This window comes from Oncorhynchus gorbuscha, linkage group LG01, assembly GCF_021184085.1.
Source record: "Oncorhynchus gorbuscha isolate QuinsamMale2020 ecotype Even-year linkage group LG01, OgorEven_v1.0, whole genome shotgun sequence".
NCBI lineage: Eukaryota > Metazoa > Chordata > Actinopteri > Salmoniformes > Salmonidae > Oncorhynchus > Oncorhynchus gorbuscha.
In genome coordinates, this window is record NC_060173.1 from 61,642,065 (window position 1) to 61,662,041 (window position 19,977).

General features: G+C 42.6%; 1 protein-coding gene across 1 annotated transcript in view; it reads left to right on the forward strand.

Annotated features, from left to right (window-relative positions):
- The first annotated feature begins 6,120 nt into the window (after positions 1–6,120).
- tmem86a (transmembrane protein 86A) overlaps positions 6,121–19,977 on the forward strand; it is a 46,123-nt gene continuing 32,266 nt past the window's right edge. Inside the window, exon 1 of the mRNA XM_046358022.1 lies at positions 6,121–6,268. Within this exon, the coding sequence (XP_046213978.1) occupies positions 6,248–6,268 (21 nt within the window). The 5' untranslated portion in view covers positions 6,121–6,247. The remainder of the gene's footprint in view (positions 6,269–19,977) is intronic.

A 19,977-nucleotide genomic window follows, 5' to 3' on the forward strand; every position in this document is an offset into this window, starting at 1 on the left:
ACAGGAGAAGTACTCCAGATATAACAAACTGACCCTAGCCCCCCAACACATAAACTACTGCAGCATAAATACTGGAGGCTGAGACAGGAGGGGTCAGGAGACACTGTGGCCCCATCCGAGGACACCCCCGGACAGCGCAAAACAGGAAGGATATAACCCCACCCACTTTGCCAAAGCACAGTCCCCACACCACTAGAGGGATATCTTCAACCACCAACTTACTATCCTGAGACAAGGCCAAGTATAGCCCACAAAGATCTCTGCCACGGCACAACCCAAGGGGGGGCGCCAACCCAGATAGGAAGATCACATCAGTGACTCAACCCACTTAAGTGACGCACCCCTCCTAGGGACAGTATGGAAGAGCCCTAGTAAGCCAGTGACTCAGCCCCTGTAATAGGGTTAGAGGCAGAGAATCCCAGTGGAAAGAGGGGAACCGGCCAGGCAGAGACAGCAAGGGCGGTTCGTTGCTCCAGAGCCTTTCCGTTGACCTTCACACTCCTGGGCCAGACTACACTCAATCATATGACCCACTGAAGAGATGAGTCTTCAGTAAAGACTTAAAGGTTGAGACCGAGTTTGCGTCTCTCACATGGGTAGGCAGACCATTCCATAACAATGGAGCTCTATAGGAGAAAGCCCTGCCTTCCACCGATGACACCCAGATCTCCCTCGGCACCAAAACCCTCCTCAACCCACCTCTGATGCGCATTGAATCCTGCCGCTCTGCAATAAAAAAATGGATGCAACAAAACATCCTCAAGCTCAACAGTGATAAAACGGAACTCCTCCTCATAGGCACCAAATCCACCCTCACCAAAGCTGGCAACCTCACCCTGACCATTGACAACACCACTGTCTGTCCCTCCCTCCATGCACGCAACTTTGGCATCATCCTGGACTGCACCCTCTCCTTTAACCACCACTTAAGACATATTGTCAAATCCTCATTCTTCCCACTCCGGGCCTGCCGTTGAAACCTTCATACATGCATTCATCTCCTCCCATCTTGACTACTGCAATGCACTACTCACCGACATCAACTCAAGCTCCCTCCATAAACTCCAAATGGTTCAAAACTATGCAGCCTCACTTCTAACCCACACTAAATCCTGGCAATACATCACACCGTCCTCCGCGAACTCCACTGGCTCTCTGTCTCCCAATGCATTAATTACAAGATCCTCCTACTGACCTATAACACCCTTCACCAACTTGCCCTACCTTCCCTCGGAGACCTTCTTCGTTACCAACCGACACATGCACTTCATTTCGCCACATCAGGCCACATTATCATCCCCAGGTCGAAGCTTCAGAGCTTCGGCAAAGGACCTTCTCCAGGGTTGCTCTTGAAGTCCCTCCCTCCAGCCATTCATGACTCGGAGTCATCACTAACTTTCAGTCCCTCCTAAACCCCCTCCTCTTTGACGTGGCCTACTACCACACACACAGAAAGAAATACACTACAAACTCTTACAATACCCCTTCCCCTCAACCGGGTTCGTATCCAAATCCCAACCCTACCCATATACTGATACATCACACTCTTTCCCTTCTTTATTCATGTTTTTCTTTTTTCTGATGTTTTGTTTGTTTTTCTTTTCTACAAATTGTAAAGCGACTTTGGGTCCTTGAAAAGAGCTATATAAGTCCTATGTATTATTATTATTAAGGGTAGGGCTAAAAAGATCTCCATTATAGTAAACACACTGCATGAATCTATCATCTTATTTGCAGGTCTGAAGAAAAAGAAAATAAAAAAATAAGTATTTTATAAACGCATTTCATGCAATTCTACGTAATTTTACATGACTGGAGAAAAGCAGAATCTTTTTTTAAAACCACAACAGAGCATGACAACGAATGAGCGCATGCTGTTGCACTGGAGATGTTTTGATTTATATACAGACCATTGTTCAAAAATAGGATAGTCTAAGTTTGGAACAGGTGGCAGGTAAGGTGGAGGTGATTGTTGTCCTTGATGCACTTTCAGTTTTGCGCGAATGCCACCATCTATCCACGGTTTCTGGTTAGGGTAGGTTTTAATAGTCACAGTGGGTTCAATATCTCCAATGCGCTTCCTTATAAACTCACTCACCGAATCAACGTATTAATCAATATTATTCTTTGAGGCTACCCGGTGTCCATGACTAGCCTCTCAAAGCACTTCATGATGACAGAAGTGAGTGCAACGGGGCAATATTAATTCAGTTCAGTTACCTTTGCCTATGTACAGGAACATCAATATTATTCTTTGTTGCTTCCCGGAACATATCCCAGTCCGCGTGATCAAAACAATCTTGAAGCGTGTATTCCAATTGGTCAGACCAGCGTTGAATTGTCATGGGTACATTCTGTTTGAGTTTCTGCCTATAAGACGGGAGGAGCAAAATGGAGTCGTGGTCAGATTTTCCGAAGGCAGGGCGGGGGAGGGCATTGTATGCATCACGGAAATTAGAGTAGCAGTGATCCAGTGTATTGCCCGCACAAATGCTACAATCAAGATGCTGGTAGAAATTAGGTAGCCCCGTTCTCAAATTTGCTTTGTTAAAATCCACAGCTACAATAAATGCAGCCTCAGGAAATATGGTTTCCAGTTTGCATAGAGTCCAGTGAAGTTCCTTGAGGGCCGTCGTGGTATTGGCTTGAGGGGGGAAATACACAGCTGTGACAATAACCGACAATAATTATCTTGGGAGATATGGTCAGCATTTGATTGTGAGGAATTCTAGGTCAGGTGAACAAAAGGACTTGAGTTCCTATATGTTGTTATATGTTGTTAATCATGAAGCACACACCCCCACCCTTCTTCCCAGAGAGATGTATATTTCTATTGGTGCAACGCATAAAGAATCCCGGTGGCTGTACCGACTCCAACAACATATCCCGAGAGAGCCATGTTTCTGTGAAACAGAGTATGTTTACAATCCCTGATGTCCATCTAGAAAGCAACCCTTGCCCTAATTTCACCTACCTTGCTATCTAGAGACTGGACATTGGCGAGTAATATACTCGGAAGCGGTGGGTGGTGTGCACGCATCTGAAGTCTGACCAGAATCACACTCCATCTACCTCTTCTGCGGCGACATTGTTTTGGGTCGGCCTCTGGAATCAGATCAAATGCTCTGGGTGGTGGTGCGAACAAAGGATCCACTTCGGGAAAGTTGTATTCCTGGTTGTAATGTTGGTAAGTTGATGTCGCTCTGATTTCCAATAGTTCTTCCCGGCTGTATGTAATAACACTTAAGATTTTCTGGACTAACAATGTAAGAAATAATACATAAAAAAATAAAATACTGCATAGTTTTCTCAGGATTAGTAGCAAGGCGACCCTCTCTCTCGGTGCCATCAAGCTTACATCCCTCTCATCATTGCACTTTCCCTCTAAAACTAAAGAGGACATCAGTAGGCCTAGATTGCGTGCACAGATATGACCTTTTTTGGGGGGGGAGTAACTTTGCCTTGTGCTTCTCCAAGCATGCTCTTTGTATATCCTAGGTCTATAGCCAATTGTATAGGCTATGGATCATTTGATTGAGACCACACTAGACGCAGTTGATATTTTGCGCGTCCAGCAGAGAATCAGGTATGAGGGGGAGCATCGGGCACAGATGAGACATAATAATAACTAATTCTGAAACACTGAGCAATATTACATTTAATGGATAAACAAAATTACATGACCCTCCCCTGGACTACATGTTTAAATACTAAACCCTCCCTGATTGAAATTCAAAAAGCATGACCCTCCCCCATTTCCCTCTGGGTAACAATTGAGTCAATTTCGACCGCTCCCTAGCTAGCTAACTACAACACACGGGTATAGTTACTCTAAGACTAATATGTGTCATCAAGCCAAAGTAATTCCTTTACTATCCACCATCATCATCAAAACATTTATACAGTTTTGCTCATAATGAGAAGCACTTAGGCTAGCTAGGCTAGTTAGCTAGCTATAACGTTATACTAAAGTAACTTTTAGGTATAGCAAAAAACACAGTTATCTAAACTTGGCTTGTAGGGGTTCTCGCAAGCCCCGTTATGGCGGAATCAATCCCCAAATTGTACTGTACTGAATAACACTGTCTCGGTTAAAAGAGAGATTATCTTGCTAGCTAGCTGCTGACAGCAAAACAACTTACTCGTTTGTCATTTATCCCCCTGAGGCCTGGCCCAGCTGGTCTCGGCTGCCACTGCTGCTTGCTGGTTTCGCAAATAATTTTTCTCGCTGTCTCTTCAGTGTATTCCAGCTCAAATAAATATGGCTTTATGTTCCTATCTAAAAGAACATGGATAAATAAAAAATGTCACCCAGCACTTCTTGGAAACAGGAATCATCATAAACAGCCATTGTAGCTAATTATTTAGCAGTCTTGGATAGACAGTGAACCTCTAAACTTGTACCACCCCCGTTTTGAAACACCTGTGTTCGAGAGTGGGAACAAGGAAGTATGGCTTTCATCAGGCTGTTGTCTTTAGAAAGCTAGATATCCTGCAATGTTGTGACAGATAGGAACATCGTTGAGACAAGTCCAATGGCTTTATTGAACAAGGACAACCATGTCTACTCAAGTGAGTGTGCAATATGCAAAACACAAAAGCCACAATAATTGCTAGAAAACATAAGTCCATTCCTTTTAAGATCAGACAGCAGGCTCAATCAACCAATGATGCCATTGGTTGAACTCTCCCAGCCCCCCAAAAAAACAATACTGCTACACTGCATAATTATGTCTGAAACACCCTCTCATTACTCATAATTATGTAGGCAAACTGGAAAAACACAACACAAATAATGTCTATCGGTGAAGTTTCCCTTTAAGCTGTTAACAATATTGTCAATGCTATAATATTATCAAGCCTTTTAACTTATTTCCTTTTTTGATGTTGTTAAACAAAATTCTAAGTCAGCTAACATTGCTTCATAAAATCTTACGAATTTTGAACATTGCCATTTGTATAATTTCTACCATATTCATTACAAGACTTTTATTCTGAAGGAAAATCCCGACCGTATAATTTTCACCATATTCATTACAGGATTTTTATTCTGAAGGAAAATTGCCGCACTCACGACCTTATTTATTGCTAGGTCTTGCTTATTGTTGCTGGCTTCTAAGAGGTGCGGTGTAGCTAGCTAGCTAGTGTATGACCACAGTCAACAGATTTCAGAACAAAATGTCCGTAAAACAGAAAAGCTTGAATTCGTGTAATACGGGATTAATGCCCGGCACCGGCTTGCTATAACACATGATGTAGTTAGCTGATATGTAAAATACCTATCCATGCACATAAAATCTAGCATGCGTCAGCAACGTCTGGGCATAGGAACGTGCCCATATGCTGCGATGGTAACCAAGTGTGAAGTGGGAATTTACCACCTTAGAGTTAAATAGAGGATGGAGAAAACACGTTACGGCATGGACATTGAGGGCTTGAACCATTTTAATGTTAACTGTGTGAGCATTCCTATGGGCGAAGGAAGGATCACATAATTCCATCAGGGGTATCAGCCAATGAATTATACTCGTGAGCAAACACTGAATAACTGTAGATGGTAGTAAATCACCAACCACTTGGCTTTAATAAACCTGTTCAAACAACACACTAGCTGTCACTAGCTTATGCACCCTTTCAACGTGTCTGCCAACTCATAGAAATAGTAGAAAAATAAAATTTACTACTTCAAAATACAGGTGGTCTCAATGACGCTACAATGGTGGTAAAGTCCCAGTTCCCACTTGGTTACTAAATGCAGAAAAGACTGTTTAAAAATAGTTTGATGCACTGCGCGCGAGACAAAAGGACGAGTGTGTTGTTCATCATTGTCTACAATGGAACAATGTTACCACAATGTAAATGTACAGAGATACAGTGTAACAAAGTGAAATGTGTAATTAGACTAGATGTAAATACAGGCCATCTGCTTGGATAGGTAAACAACAGTCAAAAGACCTCGTATTAAAAGGGGCGTTATAGTCTCTTAACCTTGCCTCTTTTTTTGTTCCTGTCTGTTAATTGGTCGGATATTTTAACGGCACCCTATCGGTGCCCAAAGTCTATCTCCACCTACAATTATGGTCGGTTTGCCTCCTCCCCTTATGCCAGTCTGCCCCGAAAAGGGACCAAAACAATACGCATCACAAAGACTACAGCAATTTTAGTGAACCGTACAGTACGGGAAAACGGCCGCAGCTCAGTGTCTCCAGTTGCTTTGCGAATATATACTACAGTGATCGATTGAGAGATGGTTTCGCCAGTGACAGTGGTAAGTTTGGCTATTTGACGTCACACGTAGAAATATGGACATTTAAATCAAAATGTGCCATTAAGAATATATTCAGTTTTTATAATTGTCACAGCGTTGATTTGAAGGGTTAATAGAGATAAAGGAAGGCTCGTTAGCTCTACAGGGACTGTATGTATTGCTTGTCGGTGTGACGGGTAGGCTATAGGCCTGTCTTGTCAATTTCGTTTTTCCTCCAATGACGGGCATTATAATACCACAGACGCACATAGGACCGAGTTTACCCTAAATAGGCCTACAGTACAGCACGTGATCATGAAAGCATGTCCGTGTTTATTTCGCGATTGTCACCCACAAAACGTTCGTTATTCATTCTGCCTCTATGGATGTGCAGAGGTTGATAATGATCCATACAATGAACTGGGCATGCATTTGAGGGTTTCGGTCATACTAGACCAGACGCAATTCATTGGCGGTGGTCTATTGATGCTATGCGGTATCTCTTTGACGATGTGATGATCAGTTGTTGTAGTAGCTACCACTTCAAAACAAATCTGCCTCGATTGTAGAGGCAAATCATAACTTTTCTAAGCATAAACTTAAATAGCCTAATAAGCCCAAGGATATTTTTCGACAGACATGCGCGATCGTATTTTTTTTGTCTCGAATTTTCCTTTGTCTTGGTCCTTTCTAAACTGTTCCAAAACCGAAACCTATCATGTGACTGAACTTTTTGTCTTTTTTTCCTGTACCCTCCAGCGACGGACGCACTGAAGAGCTGTCCCGTTGTGGCTTTGCTATACCCTTTCACCACTCTACCGAGCCTCTCAGCTTTCCTTCTAAATCCCTATTTCAGTAAACCTTATAATTACTGTAAATATTTAAAATAGAGACATAAATATATTCTGTTGACAAGGGCTCGTGTGCCCATACGAAAAAAACGTGACATGTATTTTAACTCATATAAAGTGACATACATTTGAAATAATATCGTCATATATTTTAATAACCTATATAAATGGCACAGCTCCATACCAAAAATGATATATTATATTGATAGGCCTATGTATTTTCATCATGCAAAATGTGTTCGGAACATATTTGTTTTGTTCAATGCATGTATTGCTTTCAAAATGTATTACAGAATTATTATTTGTTTTGCATGTATATATATATATATATATATATATATATATATATATATATATATATATATATATATATTAATACTTTTTAAAAATGTGCTTGTCTTTTTTCCTACTATCACTGGCTTTACCGATACCTACTTTGTCGAGGTAAAAGATGCCTTCTACGATGGTGATATGCTGTTGTCTCACCTAGCTATTTTAAGAGGAATGCAATCATGTAAGTCGCTCTGCTCAATCACTAAAATGAAAATGTAATTTAAGAACCATACATAAATCTCACACGATTTTGATATTGTTGTAATACACTTATTTGGGCTGAGTCCTCCCAAGGATTTCAATTGGGAATTGTTTATGCCTGTTGCCACCAGCAGTGGGCGTTGTAGGGGCGCGAGAACAGCGTTTTGTGTCTCCCCTCAACACTCAAAGGAGAAACTGTGAACGTTAAACATTTCCTCCTGCCTCCTTTTTCATTATTCTGTTAAAACAAGTATGCCTTTTACACAAGCACATTATCTATAGACAATTTTAGTCGAAATCTGAGTACCCTTTATGTTGAAATTGTACAGTTAAAATGTGTAAATTGATTGAGTGAAAACTGTTAGCAATCTTTTCTTGGAGTTGCCTGGGTTTGCTGCTTAAACAGGCTAGCCCATGGAATAATATAAGACAAAAGGGTGCCAGCTAATATTCTGGTTTAAACTTATTGATTTATAGCTCCTCTAAGGTAATAATGTGGTTTATTTTCTACTCTGTTTATATGGTCTAAGGTCCATCTCCCAACCCAAGTGTTACATATTACAGAGTATTATTTTTAGAGTAAAACTGTATACGCTAAGCTAACTGCAATCGCTAGCGGGTCAAGCCTATACTGGTCACTATTAGTTTAGCGGCTATCTTTAGCTGTCTCAAGCCTCGTTCACATCCTGTCCTAGGTGAAACAGATGCATATGAGTTTTTTTTGCCGCATGTCTAGCCTGCGTTTTCCGTATTTGACGCACATGTAATTTGCTTTTCAACTTGCTAAAAGCTAGCTAGTTTGAGTCTGTGTGTGTACTTCCGTTTGTACCACCGCATGGTAAAGCAACACACAATTAGAAAATATTGAACACATGCGGTAAAGAGAATGCACTGCAGCCTAATGCTGCACCCTCAACGTAGTGTTGTGGACTGCTCCATTGAAAATTATGTCATGCATTTCAATGGGGACATCCACAATGGAGGCAAGTGGTAGCAGGGCAAAACAATGAACCTGGGCACTCTGTGCCATACATTCAACAATATAAAATGTCCACATATTAAGATATATACAAAAAAGCTAATATAACAAATCACTCCACTAGCGCAGAGTGTATTTATACTTGGCTAGGAGGCTATCTCAACATTAACCAAGCCTTGCAGGAGTGTTTGAACCTAAGACTTGCAAAAACAGCTTTTATCTCAGCCGGGAGTTTGTTCCACACCACCACTGTATATAAAAACGTGCTCTGGCCAGTACCGCTCTTGAATCGAGGTGGCTCAAAATCTCTGGCACTGCCTCTCATGGCGTAGGAAGGACAGTAGTAAGATAGTTCTTTAGATACTGGGGGACTGTAACATACACGATTTTATGGGCCAATCCCAGCTCCCAGCTACAGCTAAATTACCCTTTTATTAACTGATAGTCACTGTAGTTCACTGCATTGAGAAGGGCCGAGCTGAAAAGGTAAAAATCTGTTGTTCTGCCCCTGAGCAAGGCAGTTAACCCACTTTTCCCTGGGCGCTGAACTTGTGGATGTCGATTTAAGGCAGCCTCCCACACCTCACAGATTCAGAGGGGTTGGGTTAAATGCGGAAGACACATTTCAGTTGAATACATTCAGTTGGACAAATGACTAGGTTTCCCCCTTTTCCAACATGACCCAGAGGGCTAAGATTCAGAATGACTCATGACATTTTATTTTGAGATGTCTGTAGCTTGTTCTTGATGAACTTGGGGAACTACTGTACCAGGTAGTTCACACAGTCAAAGTGAGGTTGCACTAACTGCTGCAAGTGTTTTCAAGTTCTTTTATGTACAAATGTGGCTTTTCTAGCCAGAAATTTCACTTCCTAGTTGACTTTGGCAATCACTTTCTGCCCCACACTCTCCCCTGTGAGGAACCTGTCTAGTTCACAGCCTAAGTATTTAACACAGTTCTTGGCTGTAACCTCTGTGTCACCAACCGCGACTCTAAAGCCTGGTGATCTACCTAGCCTGATCTTAGATCCAAATAAAATTGAATCTATTTTCCCCAAATGAAGAAACAGCATGTTGTCTGACAGCCAGTTACTGATACTCGTCAGTTCTGCACTAAGCTGGCTCTCATCCATACTTTGTGAGAGACCAAAAGAGCTGAATCGTCTGCATTTAAAAACAGTTGAAAGGAACAAGCTGATTTCATATAATTGATATTGAGACATCACTAACACAGAGAGGCTGCTACCTACATAAAGACTACATACAATGGATCACTAGTCACTTGATTAATGCCACTTTAATGATGATGTTTACACATCTTGCATTACTCATGCCATATGTACAGTGAGGCAAAAAAGTATTTAGTCAGCCACCAATTGTGCAAGTTCTCCCACTTAAAAAGATGAGAGAGGCCTGTAAGAGACAAAATGAGAGATTTTCCAGAAAATCACATTGTAGGATTTTTAATGAATTTATTTTCAAATTATGGTGGAAAATAAGTATTTGGTCAATAACAAAAGTTTATCTCAATACTTTGTTATATACCCTTTGTTCCCTTTGTTGGCAATGACAGAGGTCAAACGTTTTCTGTAAGTCCTCACAAGGTTTTCACACACTGTTGCTGGTATTTTGACCCATTCCTCCATGCAGATCTCCTCTAGAGCAGTGACGTTTTGGGGCTGTTGCTGGGCAACACGGACTTTCAACTCCCTCCAAAGATTTTCTATGGGGTTGAGATCTGGAGACTGGCTAGGCCACTCCAGGACCTTGAAATGGTTCTTACGAAGCCACTCCTTCGTTGCCCGGGCGGTGTGTTTGGGATCATTGTCATGCTGAAAGACCCAGCCACGTTTCATCTTCAATGCCCTTGCTGATGGAAGGCGGTTTTCACTCAAAATCTCACGATACATGGCCCCATTCATTCTTTCCTTTACACGGATCAGTCGTCCTGGTCCCTGTGCAGAAAAACAACCCTAAAGCATGATGTATCCACCCCCATGCTTCACAGTAGGTATGGTGTTCTTTGGATGCAACTCAGCATTCTTTGTCCTCCAAACACGACGAGTTGAGTTTTTACCAAAAAGTTATATTTTGGTTTCATCTGACCATATGACATTCTCCCAATCTTCTTTCATCCAAATGCTCTCTAGCAAACTTCAGACGGGCCTGGACATGCAGGATTTCAGTCCCTGGCGGCGTAGTGTGTTACTGATGGTAGGCTTTGTTACTTTGGTCCCAGCTCTCTGCAGGTCATTCACTATGTCCCCCCCGTGTGGTTCTGGGATTTTTGCTCACCGTTCTTGTGATCATTTTGACCCCACGGGGTGAGATCTTGCGTGGAGCCCCAGATCGAGGGAGACTATCAGTGGTCTTGTATCTCTTCAATTTCCTAATAATTGCTCCCACAGTTGATTTCTTCAAACCAAGGTGCTTACCTATTGCAGATGCAGTCTTCCCAGCCTGGTGCAGGTCTACAATTTTGTTTCTGGTGTCCTTTGACAGCTCTTTGGTCTTGGCCATAGTGGAGTTTGGAGTGTGACTGTTTGAGGTTGTGGACAGGTGTCTTTTATACTGATAACAAGTTCAAACAGGTGCCATTAATACAGGTAAGAGTGGAGGACAGAGGAGCCTCTTAAAGAAGAAGTTACAGGTCTGTGAGAGCCAGAAATCTTGCTTGTTTGTAGGTGACCAAATACTTATTTTCCACCATAATGTGCAAATAAATAAATAAAAAATCCTACAATGTGATTTTCTGGATTTTTTTCTCATTTTGCCTGTCATAGTTGAAGTGTACCTATCATGAAAATTACAGGCCTCTCTCATATTTTTAAGTGGGAGAACTTGCACAATTGGTGGCTGACTAAATACTTTTTTGCCCCACTGTATATACTGTATTTTATACCATCTATTGCATCTTGCCTATGCCGGTCGGTCATTGCTCTTCCATTTATATGTATATGTACATATTCTTATATGTACATATTATTATTCCATCCCTTTACTTGGATTTGTGTGTATTAGGTAGTTGTTGTGGAATTGTTAGATTACTTGTTAGATATTGCTGCACTGTCGGAACAAAAGGAACAAGCATTTCACTACACTTTCAATAACATCTGCTAACCATGTGTATGTGACCAATGACATTTGATTTTATATGATTGTTATTGTAGAGAATTAATTAAACAACAATATTCCCCTAACCCCTAAGTTTAATTTCAAAATATCTAATCACTACATGCTATACTGCCATGCTACTGCTACACTCCTCATGTAAAATATCATTGTTTTAGCACATGTTATGTTTGTTGTTATGCCTACTCCCCCACTCCCAGTCTCAGCTGGTGACAGCTTGGGGTGGTGGGCAGATAGAATAGCATTACCTTCTTTAGCATATAAGATGACTAGATGAACAGACTTAGTGTTACTGAAGGACCCTGATAGTGCTTCATTTGGCATTAAAGCCTTGTTGTTGAACTTCCATTTTCCTCAAATGGCAGCTGTTTCTTGCGCATTCAGTTTATTCCTCAATTAATGCACCTTGATTGGTCTCTGATTGGTCTCTGGCCGAGGCTGCATACTTTCCCTGAACAAAAACAACTCTGTCAAAGAAGGAAACCAATGCTTCTGCTCATCTTGCCCTTTATGAATGATCTAGGATCAGCTACCCTTACCTCATGTTGTCCTAATGCCTATAAATTACGGGCCAAGCACCAAAGCTGGCACTGATTGTGAACCTGTTGTTATGCCTTAAGTTACCAGGAGAGATAGAATGTAGTGTATCGCTGCCCTTTTCCCCGTGTCCATTTGGCATACGGGTGAGATCATCCTCTTGTCAAAATGTTATTTGTCTTGACGAGTCCAACGGTTTAAGTGGTTTAAGTGAATACCCCTTTCTGTGAACCTATTAACTGTGCTATACTAGTCTGTAAGTGTTAAAATAGTAACATATTACATGAAGTGTATTACAAGTGTGTAAAGTGTTATTACACATTATTGTAACAGCAATACAAATAAAATTGTATTTGTCACATGTGCCGAATACAACAGTTGTTAACCTTAATGAAATGCTTACTTATAAGCCCTTAACCAACAATGCAGTTAAGAAAAAGTTTTTAAGAAAGTATTTACTAAAATAAACTGAAGTATAAAAGAAGAAAAAAGAAAAATCTATAATTAAAGAGCAACAATAAAAAAACAGGAACAAGGTTATATACAGTGGGTACTGGTACAGAGTCAATGTGCGGGGGCACAGTTTTAGTTGAGGTAATAGAGGTAATATGTACATGTAGGTCGAGGTAAAGTGACTATGCAGAGATAATAAACAGAGAGTAGCAGCAGTATAAAAATGGGGGAGGGACAATGCAAACAGTATGGGTAGCCGTTTGATTAGCTGTTCATGAGTCTTATGGCTTGGGGGTAGAAGCTGTTTGGAAGCCTCTTGGACCTAGACTTGGCACTCCGGTACCGCTTGCCGTGCAGTAGCAGAGAGAACGGTCTATGACTAGGGTGGCTGGAGTCTTTGACAATTTTTAGGGCTTTCCTCTGACACCGTTTGGTATAGAGGTCTTGGATGGCAGGAAGCTTGGCCCCAGTGATGTACTGGGCCGTACGCACTACCCTCTGTAGTGCAGAGTAGTTGCCATACCAGGCGTTGATGCAACCAACCATACTCTCGATGGTGCACCTGTAGAACTTTTTCAGGATCTGAGGACCCATGCCAAATCTTTTCAGTCTCCTGAGGAGGAATAGGCGTTGTCATGCTCTCTTCACGACTGTCTTGGTGTGTTTGGACCATGATAGTTCATTTGTTATGTGGACACCAAGGAACTTGAAGCTCTCAACCTGCTCCACTACAGCCCTGTCAATGAGAATGGGGGAGTGCTCGGTCCTCCTTTTCCTTTCGTCCACAATCATCTCCTTTGTCTTGATCAGGATGAGGGAGAGGTTGTTATCCTAGCACCACACTGCCACGTCTCTGATCTCCTCCCTATAGGCTGTCTCATCGTTGTCGGTGATCAGGCCTACCACTGTTGTGTTATCTGCAAACTTAATGATGGTGTTGGAGTTGTGCTAGGCCACGCAGTCGTGGGTGAACAGGGAGTACAGGAGGGGACTGAGCAGACACCCCTGAGGTGCCCCCGTGTTGAGGATCAGTGTGTCAGTTGTGTTGTTACTTACCCTTACCACCTGGGGGCGGCCGTCAGGAAGTCCAGGATCCAGTGGCAGAGGGAGGTGTTTAGTTTCAGTGTCCTTAGCTTAGTAATGAGCTTTGAGGATACTATGGTGTTGAACACTGAGCTGTAGTCAATGAAAAGCATTCTCAGTAGGTGTTCCTTTTGTCCAGGTGGGAACGGGAAGTGTAGAGTGCAATAGAGATTGCGTCATCTGTTTGGGCGGTATGCAAATTGGAGTGGTTCTAGGGTTTCTGGGATAATGGTGTTGATGTGAGCCATGACCAGCCTTTCAAAGCACTTCATGGCTACAAACGTGAGAACTACTCGTGTCACTGGGCAGCTATCGGATGTGTTTCCCTTTGTAACCTGTATTTGTTTGCAAGCCCTGCCACATCCGACGAGCGTTAGAGCCGGTGTAGGACGAGTCCTGTATTGACGCTTTGCCTGTTTGATGGTTTGTCTGAAGCGGGATTTCTTATAAGCATCCGGGTTCGAGTCCTGCTCTTTGAAAGCGGCAACTCTACAATTTAGCTCAGTGCTGATGTTGCCTGTAATCCATGGCTTCTGATTGGGGTATGTACGTACGGTCACTGTGTGGGAGACGTCCTCGATGCACTTGATGAAGCCAGTGGCTGAGGTGGTGTACTCCTCAATACAATCGGAAGAATCCCGGAACATATTCCAGTCTGTGCTAGCAAAACTGTCCTGTAGTTTAGCATCTGCTCCATCTGACGTTCTGTATTGAGCGAGTCACTGGTACTTCCTGCTTTAGTTTTTGCTTGTAAACAGGAATCAGGAGGATAGAGTTCTGGTTATTTGCCAAATGAATGGTGAGGCATTGCTTTATATGTGTCTCTGTGTATGGAGTAAAGATGATCTAGAGTTTCTTTCCCCTCTGGTTGCAAATGTACCATGCTGGTAGAAATGAGGTAAAACGGATTTAAGTTTCCATGCATTAAAGTCCCCGGCCATGAGCATTTTCTTGTTGGTTTATGGCCTTTAACAGCTTGTTGAGTGCTTTCTTAGTGCCAGCATCGGTTCGTGGTGGTAAATAGACTGCTATGAAAAATATAGATGAAAACTCTTGGTAAATAGTGTGGTCTACAGCTTTTCATGAGATACTCTACCTCAGGTGAGCAAAACCTTGAAACGTCCTTAATATTAGATTTTGTGCACCAGCTGTTATTTACAAATAGACACAGACCACCATCCCTTGTCTTACCGGAGGCAGCTGTTCTGTCTTGCCGATGCCCCGAAATGTTATCCATGTTATTGTTCTGCCACGACTCGGTGAAACATAAGATATTACAGTTTTTTAATGTCCCGTTGGTAGGATATTCTTGATCGGAGGTCATCCATTTTATTATCATTATTATTATTTTATTTTATTATCCAATGATTGCACGTTGGCTAATAGAACTGATGGTAGAGGTGGATTACGCACTCCCCGTCGGATCCTTACAAGGCACCCCCGACCTACGTCCCCAATATCTCTGTTTCTTCTTCATGCGAAGGACGGGAATTTGGGCCTTGTAGGGTGTCTGAAGTAAATCCTTTGTGTCCGACTCATTCAAGAAAAAATCCAGTACGAAGTGAGTAATCGCTGTCCTGATATCCAGAAGCTCTTTTCGGTCATAAGAGATGGTGACAGAAACATTATGTACAAAATAATTGGTAAAACGGCAGCCATCCCTCTCTTTTCTTTGCACCTATGAACAGTGTAATACTAGTCAAGTGTTAATACGGTAACAAGTTATATTATGTGTATTACAAGTATTTAATAGTGTTGTTAGGCTACAGAATGCATACAAGTAACTTATTATAATTACATATACAGTGTTTTCTTTGGAATCACTTTCAAAGTTTTTGTCTTTTGGTTGCTGAAAGCAGAGCATTTTATATTGTAGTGTTGTCCCCCTGCTCTCATACTAATGTGACCCCTGGGTGTGCACTGTGTTATGGAAAGATCTAATTCAGTATAGGGTATCATAATAAACATGGTAGTAATATGACCCACTGGCCATATTTGTACATCTGTTGTCCTTTTGCCAAGATGAGTATGATGAAAGAAAGAGAGTGTCTGTGTGTGTGTGTGTGTCATGTTTCTGATACTCATCACCATAGTGCCAGATGAACCAGAATGCTAAGATGGCATGATGGGACTTTATTACGACTGCACCAACATGCACGTGGTTGTAGTATTTCCTAATAATGGATCCGGAGCCAATGCTGATTCCTTTTGGGTCGCGGTGTAAAAGTGGTAAACTGGACCCAGATTAGTTTGTACTATCTTGCTGAGCTTGAAACATTGCTTTCACATCACAAAAGTAATGTGTTTTCCCAAATGGTGAGTTTCAGCAAGCTTACTCTTAGGTTGAAGTCTGAAGGTAGAGACATTGGTTTTGGTGTTAATTTGGTTGATCACAAGAACATTTGAAGAGCTTTAGATGGGTCTCCCAGCACAACAAATGTGCCACTACACTTTCATGCGGCATAAATACTGTATCTCAAATCTCAAGCCTATTCCTGTTTTTCATTAACCGTATGATTCTTCAATGGGAAACAAGAGCTAGTCTAGATTACCAATAAACCATGCAGTAAGATGCTTTCAATGTTGTATCGGGAAACGGCTTTTGTTTGCATTTCGATCATGAAAACGGGGGCGGGGATGATGGTACGGTGGTTCACATCATTTGCATCCCAAATGAAGAAATACGTTTATTGTGTTTGTCTTCTCTACCTTAGTTGAATGTCTGTAAGTCGCTCTGGACACAATGCCTTCAGAAAGTATTCATACCCCATGACTTCAAAATAGTTTTTAAAATTTCGCCTTTATTTAAGCCGGTAGGCCAGTTGAGAACAAGTTCTCATTTACAACTGCGACCTGACCAAGATAAAGCAAAGCACATGGGAGTTACACATGGGATAAACAAACGTATAGTTAATAACACAATAGAAAATCTGTATACTGTGTGTGCAAATTAAGTAAGGTGGTAAGGCAATAAATAGGCCATAGTGTCGCAGTAATGACAATTTAGCAATTTACACTGGAGTGATACATGTGCAGATGAGGATATGCATGTAGAAATTCTGGTGTGCAAAAGAGCAGAAAAAACAAAAAACAAATATGGGAACGAGTTAGGTAGTTGGTTGGGGCTATTTACAGATGGGCTGTGTACAGCTGCAGCGATCGGTAAGCTGCTCTAACAGCCGATGCTTGAAGTTAGCGAGGGAGATATGTCTCCAACTTCCAGTGATTTTTTTGCAATTCGTTCGGTTCCTTGGCAGCAAAGAACTGGAAGGAAAGGCGGCCAAAGGAGATGTTTGCTTTGGGGATGACCAGTGGAATATATCTGCTGGAGTGCGTGCTACGCGTGGGTGTTCCTTCACTCATGCTGCCAAACATACCCTTGTAAAACTGACCATCCTACCGATCCTCGACTTCAGCGATGTAATTTACAAATTAGCCTCCAACACTCTACTCAGCAAATTGGATGCAGTCTATCACAGTGCCATCCATTCTGTCGCCAAAGCATCATATACTACCCACCACTGCGACCTGTACCGTCTCGTTGGCTGGCCCTCGCTTCATACTCGTCGCCAAACCCACTGGCTCCAGGTCATCTACATGTCTCTGCTAGGTAAAGCCCCGCCTTATCTCAGCTTACTGGTCACCATAGCAGCACCCACCCGTAACACACAGGTATATCTCACTAGTCACCCCCAAAGCCAATTCTTCCTTTGGCCTCCTTTCCTTCCAGTTCTCTGCTGCCAATGACTGGAATGAACTGCAAACATCACTGAAGCTGGAGACCCATATCTCCCTCACTAGCTTTAAGCACCAGCTGTCAGAGCAGCTCACAGATCATTGCACCTGTACATAGCCCATCTGTAAATAGACCATCCAACTACCTCATCCCCATACTGTAATTATTTATTTATTTATCTTGCTCCTTTGCACCCCAGTATCTCTACTTGCACATTCATCTTCTGCACATCTACCATTTCAGTGTTTAATTGCTATATTGTAATTACTTCACCACCATGGCCTATTTATTGCCTTACCTCCCTTATCCTACCTAATTTGCACACACTGTATATAGACCTTTTCTACTGTATTATTGACTGTATATTTGTGTACTCCATTTGTAACTCTGCATTGTTGTATGTGTCGAACTGCTTTACTTTATTTTGGCCAGGTCGCAGTTGTAAATGAGAACTTGTTCTCAACTAGCCACCTGGTTAAATAAAGGTGAAATAAAAAATAAATAAATCAAAATCAATTCACATATGGTGTCCAGGGCACAGCTGGGAGCTGAGGGGAGTCTATAACGAGCGGCAACAGTGAGAGACTTATTTCTGGCAAGATGGATTTTTAAAGTAGAAGCTCAAACTGTTTGGGCATAGACCTGGATATGCCCAGGTCTATGCCCCGGGGCGGCAGCGTAGCCTAGTGGTTAGAGCGTTGGACTAGTAACCGGAAGGTTGCGAGTTCAAACCCCCGAGCTGACAAGGTACAAATCTGTTGTTCTGCCCCTGAACAGGCAGTTAACCCACTGTTCCCAGGCCGTCATTGAAAATAAGAATATGTTCTTAACTGACTTGCCTGGTTAAATAAAGGTAAAATGTTAAAAAAAAATTTTTTTTTAAAAGGACAGAACTACGCAGGCTATCTCTACAGTAGATTGCAACTCCTCCCCCTTTGCAGTTGTATCTTGACAGAAAATGTTGTAATTGGGGATGGAAATTTCAGACTTTTGGTGGCCTTCCTAAGCCAGGATTCAGACATGGCTAGGACATCAGGGTTGGCGGAGTGTGCTAAAGCAGTGAATAAAGCAAATTTAAGGAGGAGGCTTCTGATGTTAACATGCATGAACCCAAGGCTTTTACGGTAACAGAAGTCAACAAATGAAAGCGCCTGGGGGGGACACAGGGCCTGGGTTAACCTCTACATCACCAGAGGAACAGAGGAGGAGTAGGATGAGGGTACGGCTAAAGGCTATAAGAACTGGTCGTCTAGTGCTTTCAGAACAGAGAGTAAAAGGAGCAAACTTCTGGGCATGGTAGGATAGATTCAGGGCGTAATGCACAGATAATGGCGTGGTAGGGTGTGAGTACAGTGGAGGTATACCTAGGCATTGAGTGACGATGAGAGAGGCTGCATCTCTAGAAACGGCAGTTAAACTAGGTGCGGTCGCCGCATGTGTAGGGGGTGGGCAAGGGAGCTAACCGAGGCATGCAGAACAGGACTAAGGGCTCCGCAGTAAAACAAAACAATGAGAGTTACCCTAAACAACAGTATACAAGGCATATTGACATTTGAAGAAGACATATAGCAATCACAGGTGTTGATTGGGAGGGCTAAGACAACAACGGGTAAACAGCTAAGACAACAACAATGGGTAAATGGTGATGAATGGGCAGAGAGGGGTCAGTTAGTTATGCACAGGGCCTGAGTTTGAGGCTGGGGCCGACAGATAAACAAAATGATGTCCCTGTGTTAATGAACAGTCCAGTAGGCATCAGCTGTGTAGCCGTGGGATCATAGGGTCCAATAAGCAGCAATGGACGAAACACGGAGCCACTCGGCAGTCGTCACTACGCTAGGCGAGTGGGAGACACGGTGCTCAGAGAGTTAGCGGGCCGGGGCTAGTAGCTGGGTCCTCACCGACATCAACGACGCAGAGACCGGTTGAGGGCACATCGGCCGAAATACGTCAGCAGACCAGTCGTGATAGATCAGCGGAGCTCCGTGTCGACAAAGTGTGCAGGCCAATTGACAAGAGAGGTGTTGTAGTTGGTGTATTTCGTTTGCTAGCCGGAGGAATGGGCCTAGCTCGAGGCTAACTGGTGGTTCCTTCTGGACAGGGGCATTAGCCATGATAGCCACTCGGTAGCAGCTAGCTAGCCGCGATGATCTGGGGTAATGGTCCAGAGCTTGCGGCAGGAAGTAGTGGGGGAAAAAAGCAGTCTGATATGCTCAGGGCTGATATCACGCTATGCAGACTGGCAGATATTATCCGGACCCTCCGGGCTACAGCGGCTGGTGTCTGTGCTAAAGGTAAAGACTGCTAGCAGTGTCTACAATGACTAAATAGCTAGTAGAGTAAAAAACAGGCTATATACAGTATTGAGATAATTAGCTGGCTAACTTCTGAAGGCTAGCTTCTGATGGAGATTCCAATTATAAGG